Source organism: Ostrea edulis, chromosome 10, assembly GCF_947568905.1.
Source record: "Ostrea edulis chromosome 10, xbOstEdul1.1, whole genome shotgun sequence".
NCBI lineage: Eukaryota > Metazoa > Mollusca > Bivalvia > Ostreida > Ostreidae > Ostrea > Ostrea edulis.
The window spans coordinates 17,173,935-17,194,799 of record NC_079173.1 but is presented as its reverse complement, the minus strand read 5'-3'; the positions used below and the strand labels follow the sequence as shown (position 1 = coordinate 17,194,799).

Here is a 20,865-nt window from a genome sequence, read left to right as displayed (position 1 = left end):
CCCCCCGAACAATTTGTTTTTCCCAAATTGAGAACTGCCTCATCATAGGACAATGGAACGTAAGACACTGGTCTGGTTAGTCATTGTGTACTCCTAATCCACAAATTACCTATTAAACCCTAATCGTTACGCTTCGACGGACACCAGACCATAAGCCATAGACACCACCTATTAACCGATTTTGTACGTGATAAATTCTATAACTAAACCTCGGACATTTATATATTGGTGTTTTGTTGTTGCAGACTATTATATTTAATATATGTAAGCTTGTTGGATGTATGCGATTTGTGATTTTGCATCTACTCTGTATTTTCATTAATTAATTAAATCTATATGTTTTGTAATTAAGTATACCACTTCTTATGGTTAATATTTTATCTGTCATACAATTTTAACATTATTACTAACTCAGCAATTATTACATTATGCATCTTCAGTTTTATACACATAATACATACTATCGAATAAGAATTATGGAGCCATGTCGTGCTATAAGCTGGATCTAGCTACAGAAACATGGTACAGGGTATGAGGTGTAGCACCTGATGACGACCTCAAAATTCTTGCCTAATGACGATCTCAAAATTGTTGTATGGCAAAATTTATAATTAATAACTAATAACTAGTAGCACTCTATTATCAAAATTTTCTTGGCGACCCTACCCTAATTCTTTTCTGTATATATTTTAGTTATTTCACATGTATATACATACCTACATGTACATCCCTATTACTATTACCTGTTACTAATATTACTAATTATTACTAATTATTACCTTCTATTAAAATCCAAATCCAAATAAATATTAAATATTCTGTTATTTATAAAAAAATTAATATATTAAACATAAATTATTGTTATTATAATTATTAAATAAATCAAATCAAATAAAAATTATTATATTAAATTTTCTTTATCATTTTTATTAATCATTTATAAGTTACTTCTTTATTTGATTATGATTTATGACATATGACCACATGTATGTGTCCGGCCATCAAAAGACAGTACCACAGTCATTAGACGTGTTGGTACACGATGGTCCTTATTTATTTATATTTATTTATTTTTAAACCATGGGACAACCCATACGTCCCATACGGAGCATATGTATGTTACTACAACACACTTCAACTTCACTACGTTGGTGCATTTGGGAGGTGTTGGAGGGTGAGGCTGGATCGCAATGAGATGGATAGTATTAAGGCAGATAATACAGTCACCATTCGGTTAACGATATATAGTTAACCAATCCTACGAATATCAAACAAACAAGTGAAGTTTTTGACGACAGAGCCCTGTAACCCCGATCGTTGATAGTACAGGTAACACAATAAGACACACGTACAACTTCATGGGCGCGGCCATTACTGCTGACGCTTAGAGTTTCGGGAATACTTACGGCGATTCCCATTGGTCCTAGTTAGGTCACGTTAGGTCATGCATTACAATGATTGATTGATTGTATATTGTTTAACGTCCCGATCGAGAATATTTCACTCATATGGAGACATGAACATTGCCGGTGAAGGGCTGCAAAATCGGCGCTTACACCCTTTGAACAGAAAGGGGTCTTTATCGTGCCACACCTACTGTGACACGGGACCTCGGTTTTTGCGGTCCCATCCGAAGAACCGCCCCATTTAGTCGCCTCTTTCGACAGGCAAGTGGTACTAAGAACCTATTCTAACCCGGATCCCCATGGGATGCATTAAAATGAGTTATGCGAAATTATTGGCGTTTTGTCCCACGGGAGGTAAAAAAGAGTGACCGACCGTGGGTCGATGAGTAATTGGTGATTGTGAAAGAAATTAGCCTATGCTTCGCGTTTTGTTATCTAATCCATGATATAAACATACCTTCATATTTTGCAACAGTTGTTTTTACAAGTGTAAACTCTTTACAAGGATAAGTGTAGGTTTTTAAGAAGCCTAAGTATAGGGTTTTTACAAGGCTAAACATATATTTTTACAAGGCTAAGTATGCTAACTTTAGGCTTTTTACAAGGCTAAGCATAGACTTTTACAAGGCTATGTATGGATTTTTACATGGTTAAGTATAGGCTGTTTAGAAATCTAAGTATAGATTTTATGGAAACCTGAGTATTTTTTTTTAGAAGGCTAAGTATGGGTTTCTTGCAAGACAAAGTATAGGCTTTTTATTAGGATAAGTATAAACAGTGCTTTTTTTTTTTACAAGGTTAAGTATAGGCTTTTACGTAAACATGTACAAGGCTAAGGATAGATTTTTCAAGACTAAGGTTGATTCATTCATTGTACAAAAGTAGTATAACGCGCCTCGATGGGTGGTTCAACTGAGTGCAGTTTTGAGTGCGGGGCGATGGATGGTTCACCTGAGTGCAGTTTGGAGTGGCGGTATTCACATGAATGTAGGGTCAACAAGTGACCAGCAGGCCACCTGGCGCGGTCAAGCTGGGCAGGTGGACAGGTGGCGCGGTCAAGCTGGGCAGGTGGCCAGCAGGCCCGGTCAAGCTGGGTAGGTGGGGAAATCTGAGAAAATATCGTGTGAACGTTTTGATATTGCTTTTGTATTCCTTTTGTATGGATATTCCTTTTTGTTCTAACTATTCCTTCTGTAACAGGTGTATGAATATATACACCACCATACACCGTATATCGTTACCCCTTTACACTCTGCTCGCAATAATTATGTAAATTATATTTTCTTACAACGTAGTGATGATCGGGATCAGGAGAAAATAGAGGGGCAATTTCAAGGTCACAATATGAATTATGACCTTCGCGCAAACCATATATAAAAATGTTGATTGATTTGAAATAATATTTGTTATTTGACCAGCATTTGACAAGACAATTTTTCACGTATACGGCTTATCACTTGATAACGGCAATCAATAACGACAACATATATAGACATGAAATGTAAGATGTACGTCGTGACGTACTTTTTCGTTGTGATCTCTTAGGGTGCGAACTGCACAGAGATGTATGGGCCTATTTAGTTGTTGTTATAACTATAAAACCGTTCTGTTATATCCGTAATAGAGTTTATATCCAAAGTACTTTTAGAGTAAAAATGAATTATTTTAAAATACATAACGTAGAAATATGTAGGCTCCGGGTTAGAATAGGTCCTCAGTACCCCTTTTTTGTCGTAAGAGGCGACTAAATGGGGCTGTCTTTCGGATGAGATCGCAAAAACCTAGGTCCCGTGTCACAGCAGGTGTGGCACGATAAAGATCCCTCCCTGCTCAAAGGCCGTAAGCGCTGAGCATGGGCCCAAAATTTGCAGTCCTTCACAGGCAGTAATGACGTCTCCTTATGAGTGAAACGTTCTCGAGTGGGACGTTCAAAAAAAAATCAACCACATAAGATTCAATACAAAATAAAAGCCTAATGCAGACAGATCTGACTCAAACCACACAATATAGTGAAAATATGCATAAACTCTTTGCAAGTTTTATAGAACTACCGAATAGCTGAGCTCATTCCGAGAAATGAAAACGAAACCTGGCGGCTATCTCTTTTCTAGTCATGATGCAATACTTTTATACTAGCTCTTCTGCGCTTGACGGGGACAGTAAATTGTGTGTAATGTTATGAACTATAATTTGAATATGTAATTCCGGAATAATGCGTTGGTTCTTATATTAGTATTGACATGCGCATGAATACACAATAATAAAAGTAGTTCCTAAAATGGCAGATACCACGTTGTTTAATTTCTGCTGTTGTTGACCGAGTCAACCCTGTTCTGCCGAGCAGACATAACATATTGGCGACGAGGATGGCCAAATCAGTTATCGGACGAATCGAGGTATATGATAGCCATGTGGAAACGTGGGATTCATATAGTGAAAGACTGGAACAGTATTTTCTGTGCAACGAGGTCAAAGTCGAGAAGAAAGTTCCCGCGCTATTGAGTTTGGTGGGAGGCCCAACCTATCAGCTCTTGAGAGGCTTGACGGCGCCTAAAAAGCCCAGTGAATGTGAGGATGCTGAACTCATTAAAACACTCAGTGACCACTTGAACCCTAAACCCGTAGTTATATCTGAGAGATTCAGATTTTACAAGAGGGATCAACGTGAGGGAGAGAGTATACGTGATTACCTCGCACAATTGCGCAAATTATCAGAACATTGTGACTTTAAACAAAACTTGAGTGAGTCGATTCGTGATCGCCTAGTCTGTGGACTTCGCAGTGAGGCCATACAAAACAAATTATTAGCGGAGAAAGATCTCATGTTGGAAATAGCGGTACAGATATCACAAGCTATGGAGACAGCGTCACGTGATGTCACCGAATTGCAAGCTAAGCATGTAGGCCTAGGTGTTAACAAGATTAATGTGAAACGTAAGGGATCCGGAGGACCTAAGCAGGGCACATCTCATCCGAAAGATCAAGGACGTGGTGTGACACAAGAAAAGTCGAAGGGGCTGAAATGCTTTCGGTGTCATAGTACGCGTCATCACCCTAAGGACTGTTACTTTAAAGATGAACAATGCTACAAATGCAAAAAAAATTGGCCATTGCAAGAAAGTGTGCAGAAATAGAGCTGTCAACAGTCTAGAAGCCGATAATAGTGATTACAGCGATGACTTTAACGAGAGTCTCGTAGCCACTTTGCATGTGAATTCCTTGGACAATACACATCTGAATGCCATTATTTTGGAGCCTATCATTCATAACAGGAAAATCCGGATGGAGTTGGAAACTGGAGCTGCAGTATCCGTTATGTCACAAAGGAAATTTCGTGAACATTTTCCTGACAAAGTTGACAGTCTAAAAAAGACACATTTGCGTTTACGTACATACACAGAGGAGGTGTTAAAACCCAAAGGTGTAGCACGTGTACCAGTTACATACGGAAATCAAAGGAAGGAACTTAACCTATATGTTGTTCAAAAAGATGGGCCATCGCTATTTGGCCGAGAATGGCTAGCTCACATTACCTTGGATTGGCCTTCTATCAAATCTTTGTCAGTTGCAACAAGTAAAGTTTCAGGCACATGTTCCAAAGGGACAAAACATAAGTTATCTGAGATCTTGGGAAAACATGGACAGATTTTCAAGGATGACATGGGAACCGTTAAAGGAATCAAAGCGTCATTGAAACTGAAGGAAAGTGCACAACCCAAGTTTTGCAAAGCACGTCCCGTGGCGTATTCGTTGAAACAAAAAGTTGAAAAGGAACTGAACAAGTTAGTCGACAGTGGCGTCATTACAAAGATAGATTACAGTGAATGGGCTACACCTATCGTACCAGTCATAAAATCGGACGGTAGTGTTCGGATTTGTGGTGACTTCAAAGTGACTGTGAACCCTGTCCTTGAAATTGACCAATATCCGCTCCCAAGGATTGAGGAAATTTTTACGGCATTGTCCAAAGGTCAACGATTTACCAAGTTAGATTTACGCCATTCGTACTTACAAATGACTGTAGATGACGAATCCAGAAAATTATTGACTATCAATACCGAAAAGGGATTGTACAGATACAACAGATTAGTATTTGGTGTGGCCTCAGCGCCAGCCATTTGGCAGCGCACAATCGATACTGTGTTACAAGGGCTGGCCGGGGTAAAATGTATAATGGATGACATGATCATCACAGGAACGAGTGAAGAAGAACACTTACAAAATTTGGAAGCAGTACTGCAGAGACTGGATGACTACAATTTGCGAGTAAACTTAGATAAGTGTGAGTTTTTCAGGGAGCGTGTTTCATATTGTGGACATGAAATCGACAGTGAAGGATTGCACAAAACACAGGCAAAAATCGATGCAGTTATCAATGCTCCAAAGCCGACAAATGTATCGGAGTTGCGTTCATTCCTGGGAATTGTGAACTATTATGCCAGATTTCTGCCAAATCTGTCTAGCACATTATATCCGTTACATCAGCTGTTGTCAAAGGAGAAGAAATGGGAGTGGACCCCTAAATGTGATAGAGCCTTCTTGGATATTAAACGAATGAAAACATCCGAAGAAGTTCTGACACACTACAATCCCGATCAGCCAGTACGATTAGCTTGTGATGCTTCGTCATACGACATAGGATGCGTCTTATCACATGTGATGGATGATGGGTCAGAAAGGCCTATTGCGTATGCCTCACGATCACTATCGGCTGCAGAGAAAAACTATTCACAGATTGACCGCGAAGCCTTGGGTATAGTGTGGGGTGTAAAGCGTTTCAATACCTATTTATACGGGAAACATTTTACGTTACTCACAGATCACAAGCCGTTAGTGTCTATTTTTCATCCAGAAAAGGCAATTTCGACAACTTCAGCTGCACGCATGCAAAGATATGCTTTATTTCTATCAGGATATGATTATGAAATCATGTACAAAAATACTAAAACGCATGGAAATGCAGACAGTTTATCGCGACTGCCATTATCCGAATGTGAAACTTCCGAAGACACTAGTGTTGACATAATGTACATGTCGCAAATTGAACAGTTACCAATTACGAGCGCCAAAATAAAACAGAAAACTGGACGCGACACAGTTTTATCGCATGTCTACGAGTCTGTCATGAATGGGTGGATCACATACATTAAATCAGAGGACAAGGACCTGTATCCGTACTTCAGCCGCAGAGATGAATTAACTGTGCACAACGGATGTCTTCTATGGGGTATGCGTGTGATAATTCCACTGAAATTGAGAAGCCATGTTCTGAACGATCTGCATGTAGGGCATATTGGGATAGCAAAAATGAAGGCCTTGGCCAGGAGTTTGGTGTGGTGGCCAGGCATCGACCAGGACATTGAAAATATTTCAAAATCATGTGCAGGATGTAGCGAATTTAAACGTTCACCACCATCCGCCCCAGTTCACCCATGGGAGTGGCCCACTAGCCCATGGGAGCGTGTTCATATTGACTTTGCCGGGCCATTTTTGAACTCAATGTTTTTTTTATAGCAGTTGACGCCCATTCAAAGTGGCCGGAAGTGATCCAAATGCGCGAAACGACATCAAATCTTACTATTGATGTGTTGCGATGCATATTCTCTAGAAATGGAGTGCCGAAAGTCTTAGTGAGTGACAATTGGCCACAATTTACATCTGCTGACTTTCAGAAATTTACCAAAGCCAATGGCATAAAACATGTGACCTCCGCTCCTTACCACCCAAGTTCCAATGGACTACCTGAGCGGTTTGTCCAATCTTTTAAGTCAGCCATGAAAGCAAGTAAAAAGGACAGCGGATCTTTACAAACCAAATTGGCAAATTTTCTTTTAGCATACAGAAATGCTTCACATGCAACCACGGGAGTCTCCTGCAAAACTATTTCTTGGACGTACTTTATCATCTAGACTGGATTTGGTGAAACCGAACACTGAGCGAGATGTCAAGAGTAAGCAATTTGACATGGCTAACAAAAGAGGAAGTCCACTACGTGCGTTCGAACCAGGAAGGGAGGTGATAGTAAGAGACTACCGTAAAAACGCTAAATCAAACTGGGTATCCGGAACTATCAGTGAACAAACAGGCCCAGTCACATATCGTGTAGAAGTGGCACCAGGTCAAACGTGGAGACGACACATTGATCAGATTCAGGAGTTCGCGGCCAACGTCAGTGCATCAGATACACCTATTACAAATGATATCTCTGTAAATCAGCAATCCGGTGCTATTCCCAGGCAGGACTCACAGCTTGATTCGTGAAGTCAAGATATCCGTCTGTCTAGTCAGGATAGTCAACCGCCTAGTCAAGAGGTCAGTACTCCACCTCAGATTCAGCAAACTGATTAGCGTTCGGAACCGAGAAGAAATCCAAGGCGCACAGCTGGTCCGCCAAGTCGTTACAAAGACTTTGTATCGTGTAAGTGATTCTGTTTATGGTTGCAGTGTTTCAGGGGCATAATAATCCCCTTGCAATCTATTTGGGGCCAGAAAGGTCTCTTTTTCTTTGTTTTTTTTTTTTAGTATTCATGTTAGCAATTATGTTGCACCGTGACAAAGTGTATTTTGTTCAGATTATGTGTTCAAGTTAATTGATTGAAAGCTTGTTATTGTTACTGAAAGAAGAAAATATAATTTTGTCATTCTAGCGATGAACAGTGAATTATCATTAGAACAATTCAATCCTTAAAATGAACTTTTAGCATATGGACTTTTCCCCATGGACTATCATATTTGGTGGGAAGGAATGTTATGAACTATATTCCGGAATAATGCGTTGGTTCTTATATTAGTATTGACATGCGCATGAATACACAATAATAAAAGTAGTTCCTAAAATGGCAGATACCACGTTGTTTAATTTCTGCTGTTGTTGACCGAGTCAACCCTGTTCTGCCGAGCAGACATAACATGTAAATTGTTGATTTGTGTTTGTGTAAACTTTTAATTGTTCATTTAATAAATGTGTAAACTTTCAACCATTGTTCTTCTTTAATTCAATTCTTTATTTGAAATTTAACAAAGGGAATACAAAAAGGAATATCCATACAAAAGGAATATCAAAACGTTCACACGCTATCTCCTCAGATTTCCCCACCTACCCAGCTTGACCGCGCCAGGTGGCCTGCTGGCCACCTGCTGATCCCTACACTCATGTGAATACCGCACTCCAAACTGCACTCAAAACTGCACTCAGTTAAACCACCCATCGCCCCGCACTCAAAACTGCACTCAGTTGAACCACCCATCGTGGCGCGTTATACTACTTACATATCTTGTTTAACGTTGCTCTCGAGGATTTTTCACCCACATGGAGACGTCACCAAGACCGGTGAAGGGCTTCAAATTTAGTCCTATGCTTGGCGCTTACGGCCATTGATGGTTCTATAGCGTGCCACGCCTACTGTGGCATGGGACATCCGTTTTTAAGATCATCTCCGATGATCCGTGACATTCACACCTGATGCCGAGCGTTTGGTGATGGAACTGTCACTACCTGTTTTAACGATTTAGGTCTGACGCGGCTGGGATTTGAACCCCGACCTTAAACATGCGGGGCAAACGCTCTACCTCTAGACAAAGGCTAAGTATATATTTTATTAAGGCTAAGTACATGATTGATTGAATACTGTTTAACGTCCCATCTCGTGAATATTTCACTCACATTGAGACGTCACCACTTCCGGTGAAGGGCTGCAAAATTTAGGCCTATGCTCGGCGCTTATGGCCATTGAGCAGGGGGTGGATCTTTATCGTACCATACCAGCTGTGACACGGGATCTCGGTTTTTGCGGTCTCGTCCGAAGGACCGCCCCATTTAGTCGCCTCTTACGACAAGCAAGGGGTTCTGGGGACCTATTCTAACCCGGATTCCCACGGAACAAGGCTAAGTATAAGCTTTTTATATGTCTAAGTATAGGTTTTTTAAGGCTTTGTACTATATAACTTTTATATAAGATTAAGTATACACTTTCTGTAAAGCTAAATTAGAGGGTTTTTATAAGGCCAATTATAGTTTTTGTCTAGTTGGAAGGTCACGTACATGTCATATTTCGTGAAATGAAAACTATAAAACAGCAAAAATGTATTGTATACAAAAAAAACTGAATAAAGATATGTTAGTTAACTATTATAAAAAACACATTTCGATATTATTATTTCTATGGAAACACTTAGATACTTTTAATTAACTATATCAAAAGCTTCAAATGTTACTTTGATTTGTCATGATTGGTTATCCGTAGTATTTTTGCTAGCGATATTATAAAAATCACCTTTTAGTAATGATATTTAAAGACGTGTGGATGAAAAATAAAAGTAGCATTATCATTATGAACTTTAGTAATATGTACAGAAATTACACTCTAATTAAAACAGATGAAGAACAATCAAGGACAGCATACAGAAGCTTACAAAGGATGTATAGTTACAAATATTAGGTAAGTGTAATTATTATCTAATAGAAATCAACAGTTGATAATCAATTATTAATTCATCATATATATATATATATATATATATATATATATATATATATATATATATATATATACAGTAGAGAGATAGAGGGAGATGTAAAAATGCCAATGCCCACACGATAATGCCTGGTTCCAACTGTCGTGCGATCGACTACGAACGCCGCGAATGGCTATTTGTAGCTGATCGCGGAAGTTTTCTGGAATTTCAGGTTTTGATACGAGGTGATGCGAGTTAATACGTTCTTATACATTTGATGCAGTAAGGTCACCATAAATAAATTTCAGGCGACACGATCTGAACACCTGTTCAGATACGATCACGTACGTTCTGATAAGATTGACCCGATCAAGTTCACCATTGGACCTCGATCTCATACGATTATCACGATCCGGGTTCCTGATTTAGGACGATCACGTGAAGATACGTGCGTATACGTTACGATACGCTAATCACGAACCGAACCGATGCGCTATGTTGCGATGACATACGATTGCGATCGTGATATGATTACCGTTTGAGATACAATTGGACTCAGCCCGACTGACCATTGGCATCATCTGTTTCAACATCTAGAAAGTGAACAATAGATGTTTTGCACACTCGGTGCCGCCATATTTAATTACCTAATCATATATGCGTGTCAGAGGTCATAGGGGAAAAAACGACGTAATCATGGACGCAGCCTTTTTTGACAAATCAACGATGTATTGCTTTTTTCCCCCAAAGTTTTTAATGATTTATCTCTTATATTATGATACAATTTGTTTACATAATAGGTAAAGAGGACCAAAGGTTTATTTTAGCATATCTTTTATGGAAAAGTTCCTTTCTAGAATTTCTATGAGAAACTATTTATTGGCACTAAAATTGCTTTTCATACCCATGTTTGGAAGATTCCATTTCATAATAAACAATCATTTTTGCACTAAAAGATCTTTAATTCTGAATTGCACAAAACTTTTAAATTTCGATAATACCCCTCTACCGACTACTGGACTCATTGTATTGTGATGTTTTTAGGGGAGTGGGGATTCATTATTAATGGTAATTTTACAAAGAAAATAGATTATAATGCATTGCAACAAATCACGGCAGTATTATACCGGCACATTATAGCGTCCCTTACCCCCCCCCCCGGGGGGGGGGCTATATAATATAAATATTGACAACTACTACGATCTATACAGATAATATTTTTAAAAGGAATTTTTTTTTACAAAAACAGGGGCGAGATTATAGGCACGACGACAAATTTTGAAAATCACTTGTAGTCTACATAGTTAGTGAAAGTCAGGAATAATTCAGGGCTTTTCCAACCCCCTTCTCTCATTACACTCGTCAAATACACCTCCATCTCCTTACATTCGTCTAATACAAACCCTCCTTTCTTAGAATCGTCAAATAGCCCCCCCCCCCTCCTTTTACTTACACTTGTCTTATACACCCCTTTCTCCTTATACTCCCAAAGAGAAGGCGGTTGTTTAAATCAGACTGCTGAAAATGGATTGACTAACAGTTGGGTATTGGGTGGTGAACCTAAATTGCCTGGTTTATAATTAGTATCCTTATTATTTGCAATAAAGTTTCTAGCTTTAATATATATAGGCATACATATGTTATACTTAAAAGTGAACTTTGAACTGGTCATTTGTCAAAGTTAGAGATAAATTAAATAATTGTGTAGATATCTCGTTTTTTTTTTAATTGTCAAAAGCTTATAAGATTTAAAATCATACAAATTAAATATATCTCTAACTCTGTCTCATGGGCAAGTATAAAAAAAATTATAATTGGGAAAAGAATATCGTGCGGATAGGAGCTCTAATATAAGCGCGACCGTCGTGCGAATATTTAAAATGATTCGCACGACAGTCATGCTGATAGACACTTAAAAAAAACCCAAACAATTCGTAAAACTTAATTCAATCCCATCGTCGCAAACCACGGGTTATTGTTTCATTCTAGTTTGAGAAATATAATGAAACAATAACCCGTGGTTTGCGACGATGATTCAATCCAAACTTCAAAATCCTTAATTGTGTGAGGGGTGACTTAATTCATAGATTCAAACTTAATTACTACTCAGTAGGCTACTGCATACTACAGAAGAGAGAGAAGAGGGGGAGGGGTTAAGCCGATAAATCAAACCACTTTATCATTTTAAAAAGAAAAAAGACACATTGTCAATAAAATTATTCAACTGTTATCACTTCTCTATGCAATGTACTACTTCATTGGGTTAATTTTAGAGAGCTAATGACTGCAATTCGAAAGAAAACATTGCAAGTGAAAGTAGCGAGCAGACATAAACAACCTATACTTCACCAGCTCAAATTAAACAAATGTGAATGAAACATTCTAATCTGCAACTCTTAGTGGTAACTTTAAAGTGTATTTTTTACGAATGGTATATTTTTATCATCTTACATGCTTAAACAAACTATGTCTCACCAGTAAAATGTTGGTGAGCAGCCGTCGTCGTTCGCTGTTTCACATTGACAAAGGACCCGGATGTAAGATATTTTTCCCCTATGACCTTTTGACCTAGCATGGCGTTAGAGTGTGCAAAACATCTATACAACCCACACACACTGAAAATGGCGGAAGTTGAGGTTAAGAACGTGGCATTTGCAGCATTACTGTATGCTTATATATCGTGACAAATCGTGGGACATCGCAACAAAGTTTGCTGTTTACCTTGTAAAAGTTTGACTGGTATCATCACGATTTGGGAGCACGATTAAATGCGATATGTTGCGCTTTGTTACGATGCAATACGATCTGATGCGATTATAATGACTGAAAATTAAACTTGTTGACAGTCAAAATTGTTTTCTACGATCAACACGACTAACGTCAAGATTAGGTAAGATTCCATACGATCAACACGATTATTCCACGATTAAGACCATGGTTTCAATCGTGCCGCAGAACGTGATAGTGGGAACATTGCATTACATTGTACACACAATTTAATCAGTTTCAATTCAATCAGTTTTCAATTTTGACATTTCGTCTTGTAATACATGTCCTTGTAAACTTTTAAATATAGCATTTTGATTATTCGTTAACAGGAATGGGAGTATTATAGTGGATTTCACGATGTTTTACTACACAAAAGCCATCATGCAGACGACAAAAGTGCGAACAGAGATTAGTGCGAGTCTGAAAACTTCAACAAGCATAACGGTCGCTGTAACATTTACAGTAGTCATTGAAATAGATACACTGTATCTTAACGTATTACGAACAAATCAAGCGGAGTATCTATCATCTGAGAGGAGTCCACGGTTTTTTAAATCGTCTGTGGCAATAGTAACTGAGGAGAATACCACTCCAATAGATATAACCACAACAGATTTTCCAGTTACTACAACCGCTACAGCAGATTCACCACTAACAATGACAACAATAGATGATGAACAACTGACATCTACTACAACACATTCTGCAACTACTCAAAGCCTAGAAACCACCGCCACTACAAATCCCCCAGAAACCATCACCACTACAAATCCCCCAGAAACCATCACCACTACAAATCCCCCAGAAACCATCACCACTACAAATCCCCCAGAAACCATCACCACTACAAATCCCCAAGAAACCATCGCCACTACAACTATTGCCGCTGTCCAGTCATATTCAGGTTTAAAATGCAATCTAATTCATTTAGTATGACATATATCACACTTAACACGAACAATATCAGATGAAATTTTCTATATTTATTTTCGCATATTTAATTCAAAACGTTGGAGATTTTCCATACACATGTATTCCATGACAATTATGTAAAGCACCTGTTGTAATGATATTACAAATATAGTATAAGTTTTCAATAGATCTGATTAGGTAGTCCCCACGAACTGGCATTGTACAAAACGCTATATTTTTTTTAATTGAAATTTTGCTGTGATTCATCTCGTCACATTCAATAAAAATGAACTGGTTGTAATAGCCTAGTGATCGTAGTTACGGCGCTTAAGGTTGATCGATCCTCATGTGATGTCATAGGTTTTTGCAAAAATCTTAATAAATTAAACTTTGCGCATGATAGAAATATATCTTTCTGGGGAATTTTATTCACTGGATATAGTGAAAAATCTGGTAAACTATTAATACTGAAAAAGTTTGTATTTTTCATAGATAATCAATTATTCATGAAAAATGTTGTCAAGGGCAATAACTCCTATACTGGAACTTCCTCTACTGGATGTCTATTATACATTGGTTTCCCTAATCTCCACAATTAATCTATAAATATATATGAATTAGCATTTTTTTTTAAATGTTCATACTTAAGTTTTGTCATTTCAACAAGTTTTTATATATTTTTATTATTCCGTTTAACGAAAATGAGGATTTTCTGATGCTAATGTATACTTCTGTTTTTGTATGTTTGACATCTTTAAAAAGGTGGCAACATATATATTTTCTTTGGTTATTAATGTAATTAAACTATGTTGAGTGGAAATTAATAAAGTTTTTCCACTTTTAACCAATAATATTGATAATTCACAACCGAAAGAGTCCGATTCTCGATCCCGACGCCGAGACAAACCTACATGTAAGACGGAGTCCGATTCTCGATCCCGACGCCGAGACAAACCTACATGTAAGATGTTTAACAAAAGTAGTGATTGTTCCTTTATCAAGCGCCCGACATTAACGTGGAAATCACGGGTCTTGCTGATATGACTTAAAAGCGGAGGCCTCATGTCACGGTAGACGTTGACATGATAAACAAGAGGCACATGGGACACATCGTTCCTCTGAGCAGCAGTTCCTTGCTTGAGCAAAACTATCATTATATAAGCAGCTTGGTTCAGAAAAAAAGCTTTCAAAAATAAAGATTAAAATTCTTTAATTATCAAACTTAATTATCAGACTTGACTACTAATTCATCAATTATCATATGCCCTTGTAAACGGATATGACCTTTCATATTAACAAATTTCATCTAAGGATGTTTTGTGCCAAGTTTAGTTCCCTATACATTCGCATGTAAAAATTTTGATCCCCTATTGTGGCCCATTCCTAACCCCAGGGTTCATGATTTTTACAAAATTGAATCTCCACTTTGTCAGGAAGCTTTCATGTTAATTTCAGGTCTTCTGGTTCAGTGGTTCCTGAGGAGAATTTTTATTTAATGACCCCCCGCGCTTTTTTGTATTTTTGTGATCATCTCCCCTTTGTAGGAGGCATGACCTTTTATTTCAACAAAAATTCCTTTAACTCAAGGATTCTTTATGCCAAGTTGGGTTGAAATTGGCCCCGGGTTTCTGGAGGAGATGAAAATGCTAAAAGTTTACGACGACGACACCGACAGACAACGGACAAAATTTGATCAGTAAAGCTCACTTGAGCCTTTGCCTCAGGTGAGCTAAAACAAACTTTACTACTGGGTACATAAACTCTGTTTATTGGCACTTCGAAGCCTACACATTCGTATATAACTTAAAACAACATACAAATAACCAATGAGGGTTAATTCCTCTCTCCCCGATACCACCTTTTGATACAATACTCATCTCCCTGAGGTTGTTTTTTTTTTCATGTGTCAAAGTGTCGTATTAGATATACTGCTACTTGATAAGGAAATTAAATTTCATGACTTATTTTTCGTATTTCAGAGGTTAAAATGGATCATGCTTATGGCGAAATAGGCCAAGTCTCAAATCAGACATGTATGATTGAAATTAAAAAGGGTGACTGGGAGTTTGTGTCTCTTAAATTTAAAGAGAGCAACGAAGATCTTGCTGTCATTCAGAGTAATGGCAGTGTGACTATTTTCACCACTGACAGCCTTCTAAGACCGGAATTTAACATCAGTGGATCTACGATCAAAGCCATTGTCAATTTTGATTTGACGAACTTCACTTCTGATCGGTGTTCCTCGAGACAATATACCCTTATATGCAGTGTAGATATGACGAATGGATATACATTCAACACCAGCGGAGACTTCGATATAATTGGCAAGTAGTTTTATGATAATGTCAGCTTGTTATCATGTTGCAATTGGTTTATAGAGAACCAATATATATATTCATAAAAGCAATAATGAGACCCACATGTAGGATTACTCGAAAATGATCAGAAACATAAGACAAAACATTCATACGATAAATTAATTATATAGTTAATCCTTTTAAACAATTAGTCGTATTTTCGTTACTTCGAGAGGTTTTTTTTAACGAATAATGTTTCTATTTTCAGCTCCATTGACAGAACCAGAGGTAACAGTGATAGAGACTTTGTACAGCAAATCTCTTTCCGCGGCAGGGATTAACGCAATGTGTAATCTCACAAAAGATCAGTCCAATAAAACAGCCCAGGCATTAGGAATCCAGATTCTGAACTCGACTGGTGATGTCATTCGGACTATTGTTGACGTTACCCCCTACAATGAGTTTACAAGCAGCTGTGGAGAATTGGTTTATATTTCGTGGCTTGAATTGTTTGAATACAGAGCAGACCTAAATATGTCCACACTTAATTGTTTCCTAGAAAACTCTGTATCGAAGAAGACTGTTTTCAGCAACAACATCACCCTCATATTTAAAGAACAATAACCTTGACAGTATCTTAATAAGAAATTTATTAGCATATACCATCACACATCAATGTCCATACCTTCTAAACAGAGTCTCCGGGTAAGTGTTGCTAATTCCATTTACATATCTGTCATTGTCACTGGGACCTCTCTATAATTCCGTTTGTTCTTCATTGGGTATATTTTATAGACGCAAGAAGGCTTCGGGGGTTCTACATGTACATGGGGGTTCATAAGCATGGTTTTTACTGTAACTCCTTCTACAGGACTTGAAACTCGTGATAAAGGATTGCGCGGTTCTCTTGTAGAATGGCAAACAGGTTTTGATGCAGCAATTGAGCCATGTTTTCCAAAAGAATGATAAAGTTACATCACTATCTATGCAAATTACATTCCTCAGATGCATATCTAAATTGCTTTTCCAGATGAGTGGCTCAGCTAAAAGGGGGTTACACTTTCTAAGTGACCTGGATTACCGCATCTTACCTCCTGATTCATGTACTACCGTGATACTAAACCAGTGTAATACATAATACACTGACTTGTTACAGTTTTATTTTTTTTTTCATGCGCACATGAGGCTCCATATTAGGCTAATTGTTTTCTACATCAACGTTTACGCCGGTACTTCATATCTAATTTTAACACAGATTGATCAATTATAAATGATTGTTTCTTACCCTAACGGTATTCACTTATTTTAATTTCATTGAAAGTTAAAATAGAATACTTCATCAATGCAAAAGATATTAACTATACGATATTTATTTCCGAAATAAAAACCTCAGTGGCGGATGAGCGGAAACGCGATATTGTATGTGATGAGTTTCTAAATGATCTCGGAACTTTTATATACATAGGGGTTTCTTTGTTGTTGTAAATAAGGTCTCCCGTTTCGAATGAATTACCCTATTGTTATTCATATTATTTCCCCCATAATGATTCTTTCTCCAAATGTCTTCTATTTCCAACGAAAGCCTTATTTTTTTAAAGAATCATTATGGTGAGAAAAATAATACGAACAGACCTTCAGCGACTCTGCAATTTCTTTCAGATTTTTTATTGAAAAGAAAACAAACTTTTTAGTGCATTTATCAACTTTAAGCAGGCTTTCGACATTGTTTGGAGAAATGGCCTTTGGGGTAAGATGATAAAGAATGGAATAAATGGCAAGTGTTTTAACTATATCCGAAATATGTATATTGGTATTAAATATTTAGTATAGATAAATGGCATTTCTTCAGATTACTTCGAATATAATGTCGGTGTAAGACAAGGAGAAAATTTATCTCCATTTTTATTTTCCTTATATATATTGATGACCTAGAAAATTTTTATAAGGAAAATACATATTGGTTGGATTACAGAGTGTGGAGAGTGCAATTGAAGATGAATTAATTGGTGTATGTGAAAATGTTGATTTTATTTTATCCTGATGACACTGTTTTTCTGGCCGAGTCTGCCAAGGGTTTACAAAATGCCCTGAATGATTTTTATATTTAGGGATTATACTAACAAGGAGCGGAACACTTTGTGAAGCTAAAAAGCACCCACGTGAACAAGCGCAAAAATCTACATGTATGTATGGTGTGATACGAAAAATTAGACAATTTAATTTATCTGTAGAATGTCAATTTGATCTATTTGTTAAAGTGGTTGTACCTGTTTTACTTTATGGAAGTGAAATATGGAATTATGAAAATCTAGATATAATTGAACGTGTACATTTAAAATTTCTGAAAACTAAGAAGATGGTGTGGTATTCCCCAGAATGAAAGACTATGTACATTTTGTAATAAAGGAGAAATAGGAGATAAATTCCATTTTATTTTACAGTGTCCAACTTTTTAACAATTGAGGAAAAAATACATTCAAAAATATTTTATGAAAGATCAAATATTCTGAAGTTTTCTAATCTATTGTCCACGGTGATACTGAACACTTAAATGATACAGAGGAATTAATCTTACGATTTCTGAAATCAAAAATTAAGTGGCCGAGAAGCGGACCCCCCCCCCCCCCCCACCCCGAACAATTTGTTTTTCCCAATTTGAGAACTGCCTCATCATAGGACAATGGAATGTAAGACACTGGTCTGGTTAGTCATTGTGTACTCCTAATCCACAAATTACCTATTAAACCCTAATCGTTACGCTTCGACGGACACCAGACCATAAGCCATAGACACTACCTATTAACCTATTTCGTACGTGATAAATTCTATAACTAAACCTCGGACATTTATATATTGGTGTTTTGTTGTTGCTTTTTATTATACAAGGTGAAGATAACGAACAGTGATCAATCTCATAACTCCTACAAGCAATACAAAATAGATAGTTGGGCAAACATGGACCCCTGGACACACCAGAGGTGGGATCAGGTGCCTAGGAGGAGTAAGCATCCCCTGTTGACCGGTCACACCCGCCGTGAGTCCCATATCCTGATCAGGTAAACGGAGTTATCCGTGGTCAAAATCATTGTGCCAGGAACGGCCTAACAATCGGTTTGAAACATGTCAGACAGTATCTGACCCAATGATAGGTTGTATTGACGAACTAGATCGTTATAACGACCATAGAATTTGCGAAATGCTGACTTTAAACGAGACTGTTGGAACCCCTGAACCATCAACTTGTTTGTCAGTAGGCTGCTTCGATTTAAAAACTGACTATAAGCCGAAGAAGAACAAGCATATATGGTATAGTGGAGAGAATCTTAACTGTTTAATTTCAAAGATATTTGAACATTAATAAGATGAGGGACAAACATGGGTTAAAGTATTCCATACAAATATAACATGAACAATTAACCAAGATGGCAACCTTTCTGAGGTCTTTGATATTCAAAGAGGTTATAGACAAGGGGATCCTTTATCTCCGTTTATTTTTTGATATGTGCAGAGATTTTGGCAATAAAAATCAGAACAATAAAAAAAAATTAAAGACATAATTCTTGGTAATTTGGGGAAAAAAATTCCTTACTTGCTGATGACACGTCAATTATTCTTGATGGTAGTGAAGTAAGTCTTTCAGAAACTCTTAAAACTTTACATGCTTTCTCAGAAATGTCTGGACTATGTATGAATTACACAAAAACTCAAACAGTATGGATTGACTCAAAAAGATGCAGTAACGATGTTCGTATTCCCAACAGTAAATTTAATTGGAGTACTACTAAATTCACTTCACTAGGAATACATTTTGTTGTCGACTTGCAAAATATACCTAAATTAAATTATGACCCAAATTAGTAAAAATCAAATCTATGCTAAATCAATGGGGAAGAGATATTTAACTCCCATTGGCAAGATAACAGTTATTAAAACATTAGTGTTACTATTGTTGAATCATATCCTGATGTCCATCCCTAACCCATCTATTGCCTATTGTAAAGAATTTGAAAAGTTATTTTTCTCCTTTGTGTGTGGTTGAACCTACAGGGTAAAGAAGGATGTACTTGTCAAGAAATATGAGGATGGTCGTCTAAAAATAATAAATCTAAAATCATTTATAGCTTCAATGAAATTGTTTTGGGTAAGACATCTTATCTCTACAAATAAGGGGTTGAGTAATTTCATATCAAATTTTAACCTAAATAAATTCACATCCTGTGAAATTGAATACACTAATCTACTTTTAAAGTCATCAAAAACAAATTTTGGATAGATGTATTCAAGGCTTGGATCGAATTACAGACCACTTGTACTGAGTCTAATGTTACTGCAGATTCACCTTTGTTTTACAACCCTATGATCCATATTAATAAGAAAATGTATTTTGATAAACATTTATTCGACAATAATATCAGACACATTAATGATATTATTGAGGAAGATGGTACTTTTTTAGCTATAAAACTTTTAGTACTACTTATTCAAATGTAAAAATTAACTTCTTGGAATATGGAAATATTATCCATGCTATAAAAACTTGGATGAAGCAGGCAGGTACAGACACCAACTTTAAAAGGTTACCAAATCCTTTTATTAGAAGAAACATTTACAATGTACTGAAGTGTAAAAAACTCAAAGTTTTTTTTATGAATTCTTAAACAAAAACTCTTCAATGACTGCAGGTACAATAAGATGGAGTCAGCTTTTGGATATTGATAACAGAGAATGGAAAATTTTCAATATACTACCTTTCAAAATAACTAAAAACTGCAAACTCTAATGGTTTCAATACAGAATAAATAACAGAATTTTAGCAACAAATTCGTTTTTATTCAAAATTTAAAAAGTAAACTGTAAGATGTTTACGTTTTGCCACAGAGAGGAAGAGACAATAGAACATATACTGTGGCAATGTGATTGTGTTCAAGCATTCCTAGATGAGTTTCAACTTTACATAGAAGATAAAACAAACTTTCAAATTGTTTTTACCAAAATATATTTTATTTTAGGTATTCCTGGTAAAACGT

The 20,865-nt window shown here is 36.9% G+C and overlaps 2 protein-coding genes across 2 annotated transcripts; both read left to right on the top strand.

The window, feature by feature from the left end:
- Positions 1 to 4,481: 4,481 nt before the first annotated feature.
- LOC130051117 (uncharacterized protein K02A2.6-like) lies at positions 4,482 to 6,920 on the top strand. The gene has a single exon (XM_056152479.1). It carries the CDS (start codon positions 4,482 to 4,484, stop codon positions 6,918 to 6,920), a length of 2,439 nt encoding a protein of 812 aa, XP_056008454.1.
- Positions 6,921 to 7,250: 330 nt separating this feature from the next.
- On the top strand, positions 7,251 to 18,868 carry LOC125667469 (uncharacterized). Its single transcript, XM_056152478.1, has 5 exons — positions 7,251 to 7,613; positions 9,783 to 9,844; positions 12,959 to 13,533; positions 15,521 to 15,865; positions 16,107 to 18,868. The coding sequence occupies exons 1-5, from the start codon at positions 7,251 to 7,253 to the stop codon at positions 16,460 to 16,462; spliced, it is 1,701 nt and encodes a 566-aa protein (XP_056008453.1). The 3' UTR covers positions 16,463 to 18,868.
- Positions 18,869 to 20,865: the final 1,997 nt, after the last annotated feature.

Excerpts from the sequence above, each read along its gene's own strand:
- LOC130051117 (XM_056152479.1), top strand. The coding sequence starts at position 4,482 with ATGAACAATGCTACAAATGCAAAAAAAATTGGCCATTGCAAGAAAGTG.
- LOC125667469 (XM_056152478.1), top strand. The coding sequence starts at position 7,251 with ATGCTTCACATGCAACCACGGGAGTCTCCTGCAAAACTATTTCTTGGA. Across the intron at positions 9,845-12,958 it reads TGTATAGTTACAAATATTAG|GAATGGGAGTATTATAGTGG; the intron begins GTAAGTGTAATT and ends ATTCGTTAACAG. Across the intron at positions 13,534-15,520 it reads CGCTGTCCAGTCATATTCAG|AGGTTAAAATGGATCATGCT; the intron begins GTTTAAAATGCA and ends TTCGTATTTCAG.